The sequence below is a fragment of the Castor canadensis genome, chromosome X (genome assembly GCF_047511655.1).
Source record: "Castor canadensis chromosome X, mCasCan1.hap1v2, whole genome shotgun sequence".
Lineage (NCBI taxonomy): Eukaryota > Metazoa > Chordata > Mammalia > Rodentia > Castoridae > Castor > Castor canadensis.
The window spans coordinates 125,105,407-125,125,162 of record NC_133405.1 but is presented as its reverse complement, the minus strand read 5'-3'; the positions used below and the strand labels follow the sequence as shown (position 1 = coordinate 125,125,162).

Below are 19,756 nucleotides of genomic sequence, written 5' to 3'. Positions count from 1 at the left end.
ATTGTATACATTTTGAATCACATCAACTCCTCAAAAAAGTAAACATGTTTTGCTACTAAATTTCTAGAAACTGGTATGACCCTGGAAAAGTCACGTTTTTCTGGTATTTATAATCCATGAGTTCTATAGAACCTTAGCCAGCGTAGATTTGAAGACTGTGGGCAAGCCCCTAAGCCTCTTTGAGTTGTGGTTTCTTTATCCATAAAAAGACTAGTTGGAGAGAACCACCAGTATGGGGGGGCGGCAAAAAGAAAGGCTATGGGGGGATTATGATCGAAGTACTTTGTATGCATGTATGAAGACAGAATAGTGAAATCTATTATAATTGGCTAAAAGGGGTGAAAGGGAGACAAGAAAAGAGCAATTGGGGCAAATCAAAGTACACTGTATGCATGTACAGAAATGTCATAAACTAAAACCCCTTTGTACAACTAATATATCCTAATAGAAAAAAATGCATACCTTTTATTCCCTTTTCTTGCCTATTATGCTGGTAAGAACTTCCAGGCCTACGCTGAATAGCAGCTGTGAGAGTGGACATCTTTACCTTATTCCTGCTCTTAAGAGATAAGCATTGTTTTTCACCACTATGATATCTGTGGGATTTTTGTCACTCTTACATTTTTTTTTGGCAGCACTGGGGTTTGAAATCAGGACCTCATGCTTGCAAGGCAGGCACTCTACCACGTGAGCCATCCCACCAGCTGTTTTTGTCATTCTTACCAAGTTGCAAAAGTTCCTCTTTCTAGTTTGCTGAGTTTTTCAAATGTTTAATTTAGCCAAATGCATTTCTACACTAATATATGATTTTTCTTCTTCAACCTTTTATTATGCTGCACTACCCTGAATGATTCTTGAATACTGTCTCACTTTGGAATAAAACTTGCTTGATTGTGGTATATAATTCTTATATGTATGTTGCTGCAGCTTTTCTTTTTTTTTTGGCTAATATTTTGTTGGGGATTCTGTACTTATGTTCTTGAGGGATGCTGTTCTATACTTTCTGCACTGTCTTTGGGTTTTGGCATTTAACTGATCTCATAATTGTGAAGTAGTCTCCCTCCCCTTCTATCTTCTGGGAGAAATTGTAAATTCATGTCATTCTTTGTTCTTGGTGTTTTAAGCTTCCCTTTATCATTTCCTTTCAGTCTGAAGAACTACCTTTAGCCATTCTTTCAGGGTCTGCTACTGACAAATTCTTAGTTTTCATGAGACTGCTTTGATTTCACCCTCATGCCTGAAGGATATTTTCACTGGGTATAGAATTCTGGGTTAACAGTTCTTTTTTGGGGGAGAGCTTATAAAAGGTGTGCTTCCAGAGATTCATATGGGAAATCTGTTGTCATGTAAGTCACTCCCTATAGGTAGCTGCTCATTTCTCACTAGCTGCTTTAAAGATCATCTTTAATTTTCAAAAATTTGATTAAAAACTTAAATTGTAATATATAAATTTATCATCCTAATAATTTTAAGTGTACAGCTTAACATTAAGTATATTCACACTGTTGTGCAACCAATCATACAAAACTGAAATCCTATACCCACTAAACAATACCAAATCCTAGAAATTTGATTTTGTTGAGTCTGGGAGTGGATTACTTTGGAATTATCATGTTTGGAGTTCATTTAGCTTCTGTAATCTGTAGGATTGTGTCTTTTGCCACATTTGGGGACATTTTAGTCATTAAATTTCTTTAGGTCCATTTTCTTCTTTGAGACTTATGATGACATGAAATCTAAGCATTTTGTTAACCCCAGACCCCTTAAAGTTCTGTTCACTTTTTCCCTCAATGTATTTTTTTCTGTTGTTTGGGTCAGATATTTTCTATCGCTCTATCTTCAACATTATACAGTTTTCAGTCATCTCCGTTCTTCTATCGACTCAGCTTATTTCAGTCATTTTATTTTCAGTTCTAAATGTCCATTTGTTTCTTCTACTTTTCTGAGACACATTTCATTTGTTTTAAGTGTGTTTATGATGGTTCACTTAAGGTTTTTTTTTTTTTTTAACAATTGCTGCTTTAAAATCCTGGTCAGATAATTTCAACATTTGAATTATCAGTGTTGGTGTCTGCTAACTGTCTTTTCTCTCTCCTATTTTCCTGGTTTTTGGTATAAGTGACTTATGTCCATTAATCTTTTTTGGCAGGGTATCCTCCTGTTGAGGTGCAGTATGAGGACAGAGTGAGTGTGTATGTTCAGTACCTCTTTGGGTTCCATTAAGACCATCCAGGTAAAAGGGGCACAATGACTCAAATGCTTTGTTGTAGGGTGAGACAGAAGCTCAGCACTACTCCTGGTCCCAGAGAGTGGAGCGCCAACCTGTATTCCCTAGTTCTTTCTGAGTAGGATGCAAGTTCTGCTCCCCCTGGGCCCTACTCATGACAGGGAAGGAGAAAGATGAATGACTCATACTTCTTTGTTGGTGCACGACAGAATCAAAAGCCGGGCTTCCCAAAGGGCCCTGATTTTGGGGGACTAACAAAGGGAAGGAGAGAAGGGGGAGTGAAGTGCCAACTAGTTCCATCTCCTGACAGATGGGGGTGGAGGCTCAGCTGTCCCCTGGGCCCCACTGACTTCAGTGAAGGTAGGAAGCAGTGATTAGTATCCTACCTCCAACTTGATGTTGGGTGAGGGTAGAGGCTTAGTATGGAGTATCCCTGCTTCATACCACCTCATTAAGTCTCATTAGTGTGGGGGTTGGCTTGGAGGCTCAACTTGCTGCTGGATTCTGCAACAGTACCCTGGGGAGAGCACAACCTCTTTTGACAGGGGTCAGAGTATTAAGAGATCATCAGCTCCTTGCCCAGTCAGCCAAAACCAGCAGGGGGAACCAAAGAGCTGCCAGATTTTGCTAGGCAGGGAATGAATGATTAGGTTCCTTTCTCCAGCCGCCAACACCATTGGGTTGGGGAGTCAGAGCACTAACTTATTGAATGGGGTAGAGTGGGTGTTTGGCTAGAGTAGGGTGAATATTCTTTCCCCAGTTATTTGACTAAAATGAATGGGAATTTCTTGGAGCTCTTTCTGTTCCTGTTGTTTTTATAGCACCCTGTCTAGTATGTATAGGAAGCAACAAGAGAACCCAGGGAACTCAATACTTGTGTTATTTCTTGAGTCCCAAGGTCCACAGGCAGTCTCCCCTCTTCTTCATGGTTAAGTGCCTGTGCTTATCTGTTCTATTATGTCTGAGTCTTTTAAGGTGAGAGGGAGGATCTAGAGGAATAGGGTTCCTCCATCTTGGCAGACCTGAAGTTGTGATTTTTAAATTGAAAATGACACTTACATTCTTGTTTTCCACATTGTAGTTAAAATGCACTATGAAAAATTTGCAACATTATAGATCATTTCCCTCTCAAAATTCAATTATATGTTTTTTATTATTCCTAATTTACCTTGTTTCATGTTATTTGGCTCTCTGTCTGGACAACCTGGTATTTTCAGATTATAATATTCCAAAGGAAATAATTCTACTAATTATTGCCTAGTACTCTACATACTCAAAAGGGCCAGGAGGAGAAAGATCATTTTAAAACTAATTTGTAAGTTCCTCTTTATTAATTCAAGGCAAATCTTACTTTTAACTTGCTTATGACATTTCTCTCTTTAAGCAATGTCCTTCATTGATATCAAAATCCATTGTGAGTTATTCCTCTTGAGTTTTACCAGTAGCCACCAGGAACTTGAAGGAAAGAAGGCAAGTGGAATCTTGTTTGCACACTTACTTCTTCAAACAAAACACCTGTTTATCTATCCCACTTTGAGATGGATTCTTAAAAATAATTCAATTACATTGATTTACATTTAATTTCACAGACTTTAGATCTGTTGTTTCGATTTTCAATAAATTACTATTTTTTTATTTAATAAACTACAGAATAATAATAACAAGGCTGAGGAGACTCCATTACTACCTCCATCTTTGCTTCCTGCCTATAACTAATCTTTAACTCTATATTTTCCTCTGGGAACACTACTCTGGCTGAGAGAAGAGGTACCCCTCGTGATGAGGCATTCTAAGGCACATTCATAGAACCCAGGGCTCTATGTACCTGCTGAAAGACCACTGTTCTAGGAAAAGCTCTGTATCACATCTAAAAATGAAAAAATCTTTAAAAATACATATCAAACTTAAGTTTTCTGAGAAGAAATACACATATAAAGGAATTTCTAATATCACTATTAGAAGAAAACTCCATCTAAGTTCCCAAATCACTAACAAATTAAATACAAGAATTATGTATACGAATGGACAGTAAACACATGAAAAGATTCTTAACATCACAGTCATTAGGGAAATGCAAATCAAAACAACGAGATACCACTTCATACCCACTAGAATGACTACAGTAAAAAGAAAAAGCAACACATGTTGGGGATGAGGTGGAAAAACTGGGACTCGCATACACTGCTAGTAGGAATGGAAAATGCTACAGTTAAGTTGGAAAAATATGGCAGTTTCTCAAAATATTAAACATAACTAAGCAATTCCATTCCTAGGTACAAGAAAGAATTGAAAACATGAACATACAAAAACTTGTACTCAAATGTTCATGTTAGCATTATTCATAATAGTAAAAAAATAGAAACAACTCAAAATCAATCAACCAAGAAAAGGATAAACAAAAATGCAGCATATCCATAGAATGTATTATTAGCTATAAAAAGAATTAAGCATTAATACATGTTGATAGCACAGAAGAGCCTTAAATACATCATGGCAAAAGACACCAGAGACAAAGGCCACATATTGCAGGATTCCATTAGTATGAAATGTCCAGAATACGCAAATCTACAGAGGTAGAAAGAAGATTAGTGGTTGCCAGAGACTGGGAGAAGGGGGAAACAGGGAGTGACTGCTAAAAAGTACAGCATTTCTTCTTGGGGTAATGGAAATGTCCTAGAATTAGATAGCGGTGATGGTTGCACAATTCTCTGAATATATTAAATACCAATGAATTGTACACTTTATAAGGGTGAATTTTATAGTATATAAATTATATTTCAACTTAAAAATTAGAGCTATTTGACCTAACAGCTTAAAAGTCTAAAGAAAAAAATCCAATGACTATGTAACTTTTAAATTTCCTTTTCTTTTACTATAGCAAGACAATTGTTTTTGAGATGAGCTAGATCCTGTTTTCTGGCACTTTGAAGGAGTATATCAGATAAATTTTACTTTTGGTGGTACCGGCATTTGAACTCAGGGTTTCGAGCTTGGTAGGCGGGTGCTCTACCACTTGAATCACACCCACAGCTCCCCCCCACTTTTTGTGGTACTGAGGTTTGAACTCAGGACCTCACACTTGCTAGGGAACCACTCTACCACTTGAGTCACTCTGCCAGCCCCCTCAGCCCTTTTTGGTTTGCTTTTGAGATAAGGGCTCACACTTTTGCCTGGACTGTGATCCTTCTATTTATGTTTCCCACACAGCTGGGATTACAGGCACGCTACACCACTCCAAATATTGATTGAGATGGGGGCTAACTTTTTGCCCAGGTTGGCCTCAAACCACAATCCTCGTGATTTCTGCCTCCCTAATAGCTAGGATTATAGGTGTGAGCCACCATACCCAGCTTCAAATAGATTTTTGTGAAAAGGGGATGCAAGTACAAACAGGAAATATTTTAATAAGGTGCAAATAACAGAGCACATTTACTTAAACATACACCTAAGAGCTTGTGCAAGGAGCACTGTTAAGTAATGTCTATGCAGCCTCTCCTTTTTTCTTAAAATAAGACATTTTGTTTCACTTTTAAGACAGCTGTTTAGCAATAGCAGAGCATTTCTCTATATAATGTCAAATGGATTTTCTCAAGACACACTGTATTTGGAGAGTAATACTGATTTTACTAAATTTTCTGTCATCCCAACACTTCAGAGACTGAGGCAGGAGGATTGTGAGTTCAAGGGCAGCCCTGGCTACACAGCAAGCTCAAGGATATCCTGAGCTACATTAACAAGACCCTGTTCAAAAAAAAAAAAAGACCCTGTTTCAAAACCAACCAACCATGGGCTGAGGGCATAGCTCAAGTGAAGGAGTGTCTGCCTAGCAAGTGCAAGACCCTAAGTTCAAATCTAACACCACCAACACAATAAATAAATAAATAAATAAATAAATAAATAAATAGGGCTAAATTGTTCTTGGTTCTAAAACTGTATGCTAAAAAAATTTTTAAACACTTTCATATTCTAAGATATATAAACCTACTTTTACAGTTTTTAATTAGCATATTAGTGAACAGAATGCAACATTTAAAAAAATTATCTTGCAGTAATTTTTTAATCCAATAACATAGAAGAAAATTATGTATTTTTCTACCCTGAGACATTATTCTTGTTACTTTAGATCTCTATTCACAAGCTTAGACCACAAAAGGAAGCTTATAATTGCAAATTTAAAAATGTTTTGGGGATACGGGGGTTTGAACTCACGGGATCTAAGCACCATACCACTTGAATCAAACCCCCAGCTCTTTTTGTTTTTTATTTTTCAGATAAAGTCTTATGCTGTTTGAGGCCAGACTTGAAACACGATCCCCCTAGCTATGTCTCCTACATAGCTGAGATCATGGATGTGAAACACTATACCTGGCTTGTGTGTTGAGATGGAGTCTCCATAACTTTTTGTCCTGGCTGGCCTCAAACTGTGATCTTCCTGATCTCCATCTCTCAAGTAGCTGGTATTACAGGCATGAGCCACTATGCCTGACCCTATACTTGCAACAGTTTTTGATAACTAAATTCCCCCTATGCTTCAGGGTCATCAATTGAATAAGACATACCACTGGAAAACCAGTAAAGCAGAAAGAACAGGATGGTTATTTGTGGGGTGTGTACCACCATCTAAAAGGGTTTATCAAAAACTTCAGGGTAGGAAAGAGATAAGACACATTTGAAAAAGTGTATCAAGCTTTAGCCTATTCATTTCAAAATACAAATGTAAAGTAGAATTGAAAAAACACCAGTATAGGTTAAAAAAAAAAAAGCGGGGGGGCTTTCAACTTATACAAATTCTACAATCTAGGATTACCCTATTCAATATGACATCAAATAGCCACTGGTGACTATTTAAATTCAACTTAAACTAAAATTTCAGGGCTGGGAACTTGGTTGAGTGGTAAAGTACTTGCCTAGCATACTTGAGGTCCTGGATTCCACGCCCAGAATGAAAAAAATTTCAGTTCTTCAGTCACACTGGCCACATTTCAAATGCTCAAGAATCTACTACTAATTAATATTGTACTAAACATCACTCATCCAGCTTTTAAAAGTAAATTATTATTTTATATTGTTTTCAGGTAGCTGCCTCTCCTCCTAAATGTAAAGAACTGAAATAACATTTTAGGTAGCTGAGGATTTTACTATAGGTTTTACAAGATTTCTAGAAGATTTCTCTCCAACTACTGCACACGAGATGCAGTTCAATCTGTTAATGTCAAAATGATCTTTTGCTTCAGGCTATCATTTGACATCTGCTTCTAACACATATCAAATGACTGAACTAAGTTTTCTATAACAAGCTTTGTAGACCAAAGGATTAGAGCTAAGCTCACATAAATCCAGATGACCAGGTCAGATTTAAAGATAAATCATATGTAAGATGATATAAAAATCAATGTATATGGTGGACAAAACATAACTAGTTTTTAAAGTGTGTAAGAGAGTATGGGTATGTTAGTTCAAGTGGGGAAATTCCATTTAATGTACTATGGCTTTGATTCTATTTATACTATAGAATGACAAGAAATCTAAAGGTGCTTTTGGATTTATATCCACACATAGGATACCTAATAATTGAGGAAACTAGCACTATTTCATGAGAGCAACAACAACAACAAAAAACCAAGTCACAATGTAGAAAACTAACTCCAGGTGGGGCAGTAGGCTAGAATTCCATCTTGCAGCTCCCTGTTCTTTAGTTAATTCACATTCACTTTCTAGGTCATATTCAAGAGAGGAAGGTATATATGCAGAGCAGCTAATGCCAGTAATTGAGCCATTCTTTTATCATCTGTCAAAATATAAAATCACCAATTGTTAGGTGATGTGCCCAATAAATACTCCTGGCCCCAGAGGTGTGTATACATGATGAGCAGAGACTAATAAAAGGGTTAAGACACTATTTTATATTATTTGGTGAAATTTTTTTAAACATGAGGCCAAATATTCAGAAGATAAAAATGGCTGTATCAAATTATTATTAAGTCCTAGCTATCTGTTCTCTAGTACCTGTTAAGTAATAAACAATTAATTTAAAAAAAAAGAGAATGGTAAGAGGTAGGCAGACTGACAGAATAAAATGGTATAAGAGAATTTTTTTAAAACTATGAATATTAGACATAACACAGCAAGTCAATGTAGGGGCCATTTAGAAGTAATTAGCTTGTTATTAAAGAATATGGCCAATAAATATCAGAAAACTAAATTAAAAAGTTTAAATTATTTAAAATTCTTAAATTATATTTAAATTTTTAGTTCACTAATTAAGTTGGAAAGTATTGTACAATCGTATTTAGAAAGATTCCACTTCAAAATGAAATGAAAACTCTTGGTGGTTAAAGCAAGAAGCATCAACATAGTCAATTAAACATAATAGCTCATTTCCAGGTAATAGATCAAGTTATCTATTATTATAGTTATTGGAGTTCTCAAAGTTGTATTCTGTAAAGTACTTATGTCCTTTTGAGATTGTCAGTAAATGGTTCATGAAGAAGGGGTTCTGACACAGAAGTCTCAAATGCTGTGGGCTCCATTTTGCAGATTTGCTGTGTACAGTATCATCTTAAAAGTACTAAGAAGATATGCAGTAAGGACATTACTTAAATCTTGTTTAACTCCATATTTCCCAAACTTATTTGATTATGTCATGCTCTCTTGGTTTTTTTGGAGGGGAAGTAATTGTCAGGGCACAGATACATCTTTTAATATCACATCTCCAGAGACTTCTCTATTTGAAAAATATTATGTAGTATTTAATGTTTCTTAAGTACCAATACCAACAGACAAAATCAAAATTATCACATTTCTAGACCGATAACCCCAGTTATTCGTGGCATATTCAAATAACCAAAATAAATACGTATTTATAGCAACAGGGAGTTATATTAGTTTATTTCCTTAAAAATGAAATAAACAGAACTGACTGCCCCTAACATATAAAGGTGTGCATATTTTGTTTTGATTTTTGTTTTTTAGAAAAAATGAAAATTCTACCTATTGGTGCTGTATATTAACTTTAGCCATATCTTCACAGACACAGGTTGATATACAGGGTGTACCATATTTCATTGATTTAAGACACCATCATGTGTAAAATATCACTAAGGAAAAAAACAGTGCTAATTAAACTATGACATGCCACAGATTGCAAGACATCTTCCAATTTGAGCAATGTTAAAATGTGAACACACTTCTCCTTCTTCCTTAAATATTCTTCACAAGGAATATTTATTTTTCCCCTTTTAATGACAGTATTGGGAAAGGAACAACATATAAAGGGTAGATCAAGAAACTTCTGTTCACCTTACCCTTGCAAGTATATTCAGATTCTACAATGATTCTGATTAAACAGATCAACCAAATAAATCATTTTAATCACTCTGCTTGATTCTGGAAAAAAATATCCTAGAGAAAAAACAAAGAACTTTCTTAGATAGTTCTTTAAAAGAAGTGATTCATTGTAAGACTTATTTATTCAACATTTAGATCATGTGTACAAGTGTTCTATGTACATTATTGTTTCACTTAATTCTCACAACTCTATGAAATAGATATTATTTCATCTCTATTTTAAAGAGACAAGAAATAACTTGCATAAGGTTACAAAGTTAAGTGAACAGCCAGAACTCAAACACAGGTCTTTATGGCTTCAAAGCTTATAGTTCTTTAATACTTTGACATTAATCCAAATTATCCTACAAAGTTCTTTCTAATGTTAAGGAGATAAGTAAAACTGAAATACTTAAAAATAACTACTATATTCACTTAAAATAGGCCAAATGCAATAAATGATTATAGGGGTTTATTTTCTTCCGAACTTGTTTTCTAATATGTATATATTTGTTTCTTTTGTCAAATATTGGCACATTTTACTTAATGAGTAAGAGTTATGGTTTGCTTTTCCTTTGCATTTAATGTTTTTTAGTATTAAACAGATAAATCAGAGTATCTGTGGTCTATTATTTGTTCCAGATAAATGACACAGGTAACTAAGTTACCTGTGGAAACTTAGTTATGGGTGGAAAGAGGAGGACATCTAATGCTAGGTATTGAAATATAATTACTTGGGCTGAGTGTATGGCTCAAATGATAGGAAGCCCTGAGTTCAAACCCCAGTACTGCCAAAAAAAAAATGCAGTCACTCATTTTTTTTCTATTATGTGAATTAGGGAAATGGTGAGTGTGTGCCTGTGTGTACACAACTCTATTGCAATGCTTTAAAACTTGTTATCCACCAAAATACACAAACAGCTGAGCACTTATTATACTTATGCATTACTTAGGGAGACCACTAACCTTCATTATAATCTGAACTACTGGGTCTAAACCATTTAATCTGCACTGGGTGAACTGAATCACTCTGATCTCACCTATCATTTGCAGCCTGACAGATCACATGCCCCTAACCATGGAAGTATAGAGCAAATCTTGTTAACTGTGACAAAGGTATGATTTATTTTAGTGGATGATAAAATTAAAAAAAAATCTTAATTCTACAATTCAGACCTCTGGGTAAATGATTTGGTATGTATTTTTTTACTCTTTTCATAATTAATCAAATGTCAAGTCCTTCGTCAGGAGTGCACATCTTTATTATGCCATTCTTCTTATATGAAATAAAATATACTTAACGTGATTTCCAGAAACGTACTAAAGAAAAAAGAGGTCTGGTTATACTTGAGATAAAAATTTTTATCTTTTTCTTAAAATTTAAATGAGAACAGGAAGTTTAACATTTTGGTTTACCCCAGTAGTACAGGATCAAGCTGCCAAAATAATGCACTTTCCTAGATTTAAAAAAAAAAAAAAAAAGCAAAAACCCTGCCATATCACAATCACTGAAAACAATGAAGTGTTCAGCAATGTGTCACAGTTGACATGTAACAATACCTGTCCTCTCCTCAGATCTTCACTTGGGGGAAAGAAAAAAACCTGAAAAGTGGTAAAAATGAAACAGGAAAAGGAACTTAATAAAACATTTTTTCGAAATCAATAATTATAGTTTAATAGAACATTTTCCCTATAAAATATAAGAAACCTATATAATATTGATGCAGTAGAAACATTACAGAATTTCTGTACTGTATTATATATTATACTAAAGAATACTATGTAATCTTTTGAGACTAAAAATGGCTGCATACTCACTCAAAATGATTTCCAATACAAGGGTCTCATTTTTTACTTATGTAGTTTTTTATTTATAGAGTTAATAGTTTTTAATGCCTTTTAGATACTTGTTATTGGAAGTCAAGGTGATTATTTTTATGCAACACATTGTATAAAATACATAGTTTACATTATGTAAATACATTGTATTGTGACTATTTTTATTTAACATATTTCTATAGAGCAAAAATAACCTCCTTAAATTTATTATTTTTGAAGACTGTTTAGATTTACTATCATTTATACCCATTCCACTGCAACTGAGAAAAAGTATTACTCTCTGTCAGGCTTATGATCTAGTAAATGTTGTCCCTGAAAACAGTGGCAAGGAATTTGTAGAACAAAAAGAGGCACAATTCCTTGATACCCAGCACCTAAACAGTCAACTATTCAAAAAATGTACTTGCATCTTTAAACAATTCATTAGAGCGTTCTGAATTTACCTAGACCATGTAGGAAGTGATTTTGTTTTTTATCTTGCATCAACCCTTACTTTGCTTACATAGTACTTCCTTTATTATCCTAAATTTGCTTCTTTAAACATTTGGCCTAGTTCTAGCCCATCATGTTCTGACCCATGTTTCAGTTCAACCACAAGGGTTTTTTGTTGTTGTTGTTTCTTTTTCTTTTGAACACCCTGAAACTTGTGTGAGGTCTTAACGCAGGAAGGCTAGTGGTGTAAAAGAATGAAGATACTGCCTGTGTTTTTAGTGAGACACTCAGGTCTTTAAAATTGTTCATATTTCAATCTATGACTATAACGATAAGAACAGAGATAAGATTCGTATTCACCCTATTCCTAACCTTCGTGATTCATTCAGCAGACATTTATTGAGTCCATAATGCGTTTGTGCCAGGCATTGTGTTAAATGCTGCAGATTTGGAGAGAGAAAAAAAAATCTCTGCTTTCAAAAGTTCACAGTCTACTAAGGATGAAATCATAAATGTAAATGCCTATATAGATCAACCCTGAACTCTTTTAGTATGGAGAGAAAAAGTTTGGCATATTTGCTTAAGGAAATGCCCATTAAAAAACCCAGGATCTCACTCTGGTAATACACAGTTGTTCCCTGATCTGAATCTACTGGGGGAGGAGATGGCATAATAATGGTTATCAGTGTGGACCTATGAGTGAAAACTCTCAACCCCTCCCTCCCTGGCTTCAATACTTCCAACTTGTATCAGAAGTAACTTGAAACAGCTGAACAACCAAAGGAACTAAAACATCTAAAGGCGATTTGTTAAGTCTTAATTTTAATAAATTTAGGCAAAGGGCTGGCTCTGTTTGACAAACCTTATGACAGAATAGCAAGGAAATTCTTTGAAATGGCAAATTGTGGAATCCTATCTGCATGGTTTTGGAAAACATGAGCTACTCAAACAGCATGGCTTTACCAAATGTGATCACTTATAATACTTTGTTTCTGAAAAATACATGACTTCTAACTACTGGTATATTTATACCCTGAATTTATCCACAGAAGATTTGAAGCAGCTACCTTAACATAAAGTAAAACCACATGAGTTGTATTCATCTGGCTTTGAATTATGGCTTTGCCTTTAATTATTTATAATGTTTGTGCCCTTAACTACTAAATTGGGTTTCCTAATCTGTAACAACGGGGATCATAGGAAGGATAAAATCAAATAGCATGAGTAGCACTGTTATCTGGCATATAGTAGATGCTGAATAAGTAATAGTTTTGCACCTTCCTTATTCAAATGCATGTTGTATAGAAAAAAGATAAAGTGGAAATTTAAATGGCTTCCCCCTACACATTGATACACGCCAAGCAGAAATGTGAACTACTTTTGAGTTGCAATTGTTAATGTCTGTATCTAAAAATCAGGCTCAAAGCTAATTCAATTTCTTTCACAAGTTTAGCACCTCGAGAACATTTTATTAATCGTAAAAAGCTGTATTTTCGATGTAAAAATTCTTCTAAAGGAAAAAATGAAGAGAGGCCACTGGCACACCGTTTTTCATGCTGTTCAATGGATAATTAAACATTCTAAATTTGACTTTCTTGTAGTCTTATAGATTTACAGTATTAGTATTAGCTAACAATTTTAAATGAAATTCTTATAATTCTGCCAGTCTTTAAAAATACGATTTTTTTTCCTGCTTTTCCTTTTTCAAAAGTAGCACATCAATATCTTTCTTATTGAAGAACACCATTTAGTTTAGGTTTTAAAAAAGCATTATCCAAGTAGCAAAATATCAAGCACCAATCAATCCTAAGCACTATTCCAACTCTGCCTGCCTTAAGAAGAACAAGTTAATATTTTTATATAGCAGTAGAGGTGACTCGGAGAAACTGAAAAAGCGATTTGAACTGATCCCCCTCCCCCTCCATCATACCCGAGAACGCAAGTGTCCCGCATCTCAGGGCAAAGTGAGCTTTGGTTTTACTGACGTAACCAGTAACCCTATCCACCTCTCACACTGCGGAGGCTGGAGGCCGGCAGGGCAGAGCCTGCCCCATTCCACCCCCGCGTTTCAGTCATGCTTTCCAGAAATGGGGTCACTAACTCCGTAACTATTACACACACGCAGCCTATCAGCCTGTAATCCCCCGAAGTCCGCTGTGAGGATAGAAGGCAGCAAAAAGTCGACAAGGAAGAATCACAGACTTGCCACCATCAGGAATTGATTTTCACTCCGGAGAGGAGCGCCGATACCCTGGATTATTTTCGCAGACCCCAAGTTGGTTCTGGGACAGGGGCGGCTGCGAAAAGCGCAATGCTGTGATGTGTCCGGGGAAATTCTGTTTTGTCCCTTTTGGGTATACTGTTTGAGTTTTTGACACTCGGGTGGGTGTCTTGGGGACGGTCACCAGATCCCGGGCGAGGAAAACCAGAAAGCCCTTTACAGCGGCCGCTGATCTCCTTGAAAGATCACCCGCTCACCTCCACGGACAGGAAACTCAAGTTAAACTCGCAGGGACGGGGTTCTCGGATTCAGCGACCTCAGAAATGGGGAGTAGGGAGTGGAGAACCTGAGGCTTCCACTTTTTCCTTTGCAGCAGCAGAAAGCGCTGTGGCAGACTACTGGTGTGTGTGTGGGGGACCCTCGGCAGTCCTGCACCCCGTACTCGAAACCCCCATGGGTCTCCACCCCTATCCCTGCCCCCGCGCGCGCGTCTCACTTCGGCAACCTCCTCCCTCGGCCGCACTGGAGTCTCAGCTCCAGGTTGAACCCCTAACCCATATCCCGCTCTCATCCCCCAAAGTCTCCAAGGTCCTGGAAGCCCCCGACCCGGCAGGGCTAAACTTCCCAACTCCTTGCCGGCCCCCGCTCAGCCTCCTGCTTCCCCCACGCAACTTGATTAAAATCGGCTTCTTGCAAAGCCTCAGCGCCCACTCCAAACCCCACGCGCCACCACACCGGCAGACCCCAAAGCGAGGGAAGGAGGTGAGGGTGTGAGTGGGAGGAATAGATAGACGGGTAAACAGACCAACCCCAACAACCCAAACCGGAATCCTGAACCGGGGGGGAAAGACCCGAGCAGAGGAGAAGGGGCGGAATGGGCAGCTCCTCCGGGAGAGCGAGCCGGCAGGGACGCAGGGAGGGGGCGCGCCGGCCCTAGCCACCCGGCTGCACTCACCTCAGTGCTGTCGGACGGGCTCTCCACAGCCATCTTCTGCCACGGGTCCGCCAGCTGCGCCAGCGGCATCTTCCCCCCCGGCCCGCCGCCTTCACCACCTCCTCCCTCCCCGCCCGCCCCGCGGCCGGCCCCGCTCTGTCGCCGCCCGAGACCCACGGCAGCGGCACAAGCACCAGCAGAACAGCAGCAGCGGCAGCGGCCCCAGAGAGAGCTCGACGCCGACCCTGATCGCCCGAAAACCAAGCGCCTGGACACAGACGCTCGCGCACCGAGCGAGAGCCTCGCGCCGCCGCCGGCTGCCCGGGCTCGCCCCTTTCTTCCTCTCTTCCTTCCGCCGCCGGGACTACAGCTCCGCCTCCCTCCACCTCCCCCCTCCCGCGCCGGTTCCCGCGCCCTCTCCCAGCAGAACAGCCACCGCCGCCGCGCGCTCCCCTACTTCCGCTCACAACATGGCGCCTAAGCGATACCTGTCTCTCAGAGCGAGGCTGGGCCGCCGCCGCCACCGCCGCGCGCACCCGGGGGCGGGGCTAGCGGAAGACACGCCCCGGGCCGCCACGCTCCGCTCCTCCCTTTTCCCACCCCCTTCCTTGCTCGTCTCAGCTTCGCGGCCTCGCCTACTTTCAGGAAGGGCGAGCCCAAGAGATCTGGGGGCGTCGGTTGAAGATGGGGGAAAGAAATGGGAAACGCAGGAGGGGCGAGGAGGTGGGCTCCTTTTAGCTGCCAAGAGTCCAAGCAGGTCGGAGGCTCCTTGGGAATGAGAACAGTGGTCCCGCCCAGCTAGGGAGGAAGACAGGCAAGGCGCTGGGGACGCAGTCCCATGCCTGTGACCCAGGGCGGAGGCGTGAAGTGCCCTTTTCTCCTGCAGGGGTGCGTGTTTGCGCGCTTGGTCTGTGGGACACAAGACTCTCCCTCTCCACGGTCACAGACTGATCATTCGCCTGATCTCCCACCCCCTACTCCGACCGGGACTCCGGAGGCTTCGTGCAAGGGAGCCCTGTGAAGGTTGTGATCCCGGTTTGATTCAAGGCTCTCCAAGTTTATCCTCTTGTGTTAAATTTTTGATACTGGGATTTTTTTTTCCTGTCAGTCGCATCCCACCCTGCTCCAGTACCCCTCCTCAAGTGCGTAGAGCCCTCGAGTTTCAGCCCAGACTTCCAGTTCCCCCTCACACGTGCTACTTAAATCTTCAAGAAGGAGAAAACCGGGAGGTTCCTTAAGGTTACCCTTCTCGGCAGAGACTGGGGAAGTTAGCAAAAGATATCTTGTAGGCAGGAGCACGGGGTTCCTCCTCCTCTGTTGACTTTAAATAAAAGGTTTTTTTTTTTTTTAAATGGGCCTGATAGTGGGCGGAGGAGAAAGGGAAGGGAAGGGTTGTGACTCCTCCTCCTGCCCAAGATGGGGAAGCCCTGGGTTAAGGAAATCCAATCCTCAGAAGGCGACCGAGCCTCAGAATACTAGGAGAGCTTGGAGATAGAGGCCCGGGCGTCCGGAGTCGATCCTGGAAAGGTTCGACCCCCGCGTTCATCGAGCCAGGTATCCTGGCGCGTTGTGCGCGCCTGGGCAGAAATGTGTAAAAGTCGCCGGGCTGAGTGGAAAGCTACTGGAGCCCCTGGCTAATCGCCCTGCAAAGGGAAGTCTCCTGGCCAGCCTGTCTTCTCAGTCCCCGAGGCCTCGGCAGAGGCATCCCGAGCCTCCCACGCCTGGCTATCACAGCGCGTCCCCCCGCTGTGCTCCCTGTGCACGCCTTTTAACAATTTCCTTTCATCACACCGGGACCCAGACACCTGGAGAGCCCTCGCCTGCCTCCCTAACGCAGGTGTGAGAATGCGATTAGAGACCCACACCCAGCCGGCCAGGTCTGTGCTGACAGGCCTGGAGAGGCAGGTGTAGGGCTCTTTAGCTGCCTTTCTCAGTGCGCTCCAGGCCTGAAAACCCCGTGGCCATCCGTGGAGGATGCGACTGTTTACCTAGATGGCAGAAGGAAATCCTTGCTGCGGGCCCTCGCCCTCAGCCTTGGACTCGGGGGCAGCTCAGGTTGGGCAGTAACTAGGCAGGCTCAGCGTGGTGTGGGGCAGCAGGGCAAATGGGGCCACTTGGCTCATACTATTGTCACTTCCCTCAACATACTTGATTCAGGTGCTGCAAATCCAACCTGGGCCCAAACTCAACTAATTTGGCAGCACCTTCTCTGTTTAATTCCCGAAGATAAAACGAGCTTGCAGAAGTTTGAAGATAAGGAGTTGTGTATGTTTTCCACTTATGCACAGAACTTCTGATTTCTCTTTCACTTACATTTCCAAGCCACCTTACCACTCCTTGTGGCGAAAAGGAGTTTGTCGGTTTGGTTGGTTTAAAGTAAATTAGCTCCCCAGTGATCAATTACTCCAGTTAACATTCTTGCTTTAGTAAAAACATACATAGTTTGAAGAGACGTTTATTGTGTCTAATACTCTCCAGCGCTAATTACTCCACAAAAAGCATGAAATAACCTTTTTAAAATAAGGCATATTGTATGAAATTTTCAGTGTTAACTTTTATTCGTTTCTGTTTACCTTGAGAACCAAAAGGAATAACTTTAAAAACAAAGTTAACTAAGTCACAATTGGAATCAAGCCTTAAATAGACTGTCAGTAATCTGTTAAAGTATCAGATGTCTTGCATATAGGATCAACAGTTTCTGAACTGATTTACAGAAACAATAGTCTTCCTTTTGTCCCAAAAGGAAAGAAAGTGATTTTGGGAAGGGGTGATAAAAGGCTTTTTTTCTTTTATTTCTTCTATTAAGTACAAGAGTGGCACAACCACTCTCTTTGCTTGGGGAATGTGAGAAAAATCAAATGAGACTGGAAGATTTTTAAACATAGTAGTGATAAGCAGATTACTTCTGTTCCCTAGCAAAGAACTCTTTAAGTGTAGCTATTCAAAGGATAGTTGCCTTCTATCACGTCCTGCAGGGAAGGTCTTATGTGGCTACTGAGCATTAAGATGAGGTTGAGGGGTGAAACTGATGCGTGCTCTAAGTGTAAAGTTAATACATACTAGATCTCAAAGACTTAGTTAAAAAAGGAATCAGTAAAAAAAGGAATGTAAAGTATCTTATTAATAATTTTTATATTCACTACATGTTGAAATGATATTTTGAATCAGTTGGGTTAAATAAAATATTTCATTAAAATTAATTTCATTTTTTTTGTTTGGTTTTGGGAGGAGGGGCTTGCTATGTTGCCTAGGATGGCCTTGAACTTGGTATCCTCCTGCCTCTGCCTCCAGTTCTGGAATTACCAATGTGCACCACCACATCTGGCCTCCAATATCACTTTTTGGAAACCTTTTTCGTGTAGCTTCTATAAATGTATTCTTACATATGTGGCTCACTTGTTAAGATTCACACTATAGTTCCAAGACATCCCTGCTCTAGAACTTATCTTTTGACATTCTTTTATGTAGGCCTACAAATCCTATAAGTTTTAAATGACCTCTTCAGATTCCTACCCTTTTTTGGCCTCAGTGCAAAATCAGCAGAAAGAGCTGATTTTGTCATCTCCTGATCTCCCTATCCCAAGTCTCCAGAACCAAAATATTGAAAAGTTATTACTTGAAACTACAGCGGAGGAAACAGCAAACCTCAATAGAAAATCTGAGCTGGGTTTCCAAGAAATCATTCCTAATGTATGACAGAACAACTAGATTTAACCTCCTCTGCCCCCCAACAATTTCCTGCTATAATTATAACTTTTGTATTCCAGTTTAAATGGGCATTTATTTAACAAAATTACATTTGTTCAAAAATGGAGTTACCTCAGTCTGGAAAAGTTGCAAGATGACTAACTATGGCTCATGGTACAATCTCTACCTCAGATACATTCAAAATTCACAGCTCTATACATACAGATTTGTCACTGCTATAGAAAACCCATGAAGCACAATCATCATCACCTCCAGGAAAAGGCTTTTCCTTTTACATTTTAAGTAGATTTTTCATAAAAAGAAAAGTAATCACTAGAGGCTATTTAACTGTTTCTTTTCAGAAAGAAAGATAAGATTAAGGATTATTTTATCTCATGTAAGACAATAGTTTAACATTTCATGCATGTGAATTATTTTTCTTTGAAATGACTCTTATGTATGAAAATGGAAAAATGAGACCTGTTGAAACTATTCCAGGAATGGGTGGAGAGGGGAGAAAGAAGAATGGTGGAGGAGGTGAATTCAACTATGATATATTGTAAGAACTTTTTAAATATCACAAAGTACCCCCAGTACAACAATAATGTGATAATTTTTAAAAGTGAGAATATTTTTCCTGGGCTGAGATGTAGCCCAGCCTAGCAGGTAGCCTCATCCATGTGTGAGGCCCTGGCTTTGATCTTACACACACACACACACTCATGTACACACATGCATTCTGATTGACATGTGTCTTAAGGAAAAACATGAAAGATCTACTTGAAAATTTTATTTGAGAAAATTCAAAATTTTGAAAATGTAAGGGTCTTTTCTAGGGTCCCTTCCAGATATATAAGGTTCAATTATTTTAGTGTTTCATATAATGAAAGACAATAATAAAATCTATAAGGAACTAAGGTGAAGACATTTTGTGATACAAATACATGAAATGGTTTCTTTAATATTCTTCCCATTAAGGTAGGAGAGGGTTGTGATAAGAGCAGAAACAGGCCTGTGTTAAAGTTCTAGGTTATTTTATTTCTCTGAGCTTCAACTTTGCCTAGAACAGGAACTTGCATATAGTAGGCAT

At 39.3% G+C, this 19,756-nt stretch overlaps 1 protein-coding gene across 12 annotated transcripts in view; it reads right to left on the bottom strand.

The window, feature by feature from the left end:
• Positions 1-15,353, bottom strand: part of Rps6ka3 (ribosomal protein S6 kinase A3) — a 101,868-nt gene extending 86,515 nt beyond the window's left edge. For 11 of the 12 annotated variants that reach the window (XM_074062779.1, XM_074062786.1, XM_074062782.1 and 8 more), the window contains exon 1: positions 15,001-15,353. Coding sequence is in view for 1 of the 12 variants with exons in the window: in XM_020167887.2 (XP_020023476.2) it covers positions 15,001-15,069 (69 nt within the window). In the remaining 11 variants the exon portion in view is untranslated. The remainder of the gene's footprint in view (positions 1-15,000) is intronic. The other variant, XM_074062790.1, reaches the window with a different exon arrangement.
• Between the last annotated feature and the right edge of the window lie 4,403 nt (positions 15,354-19,756).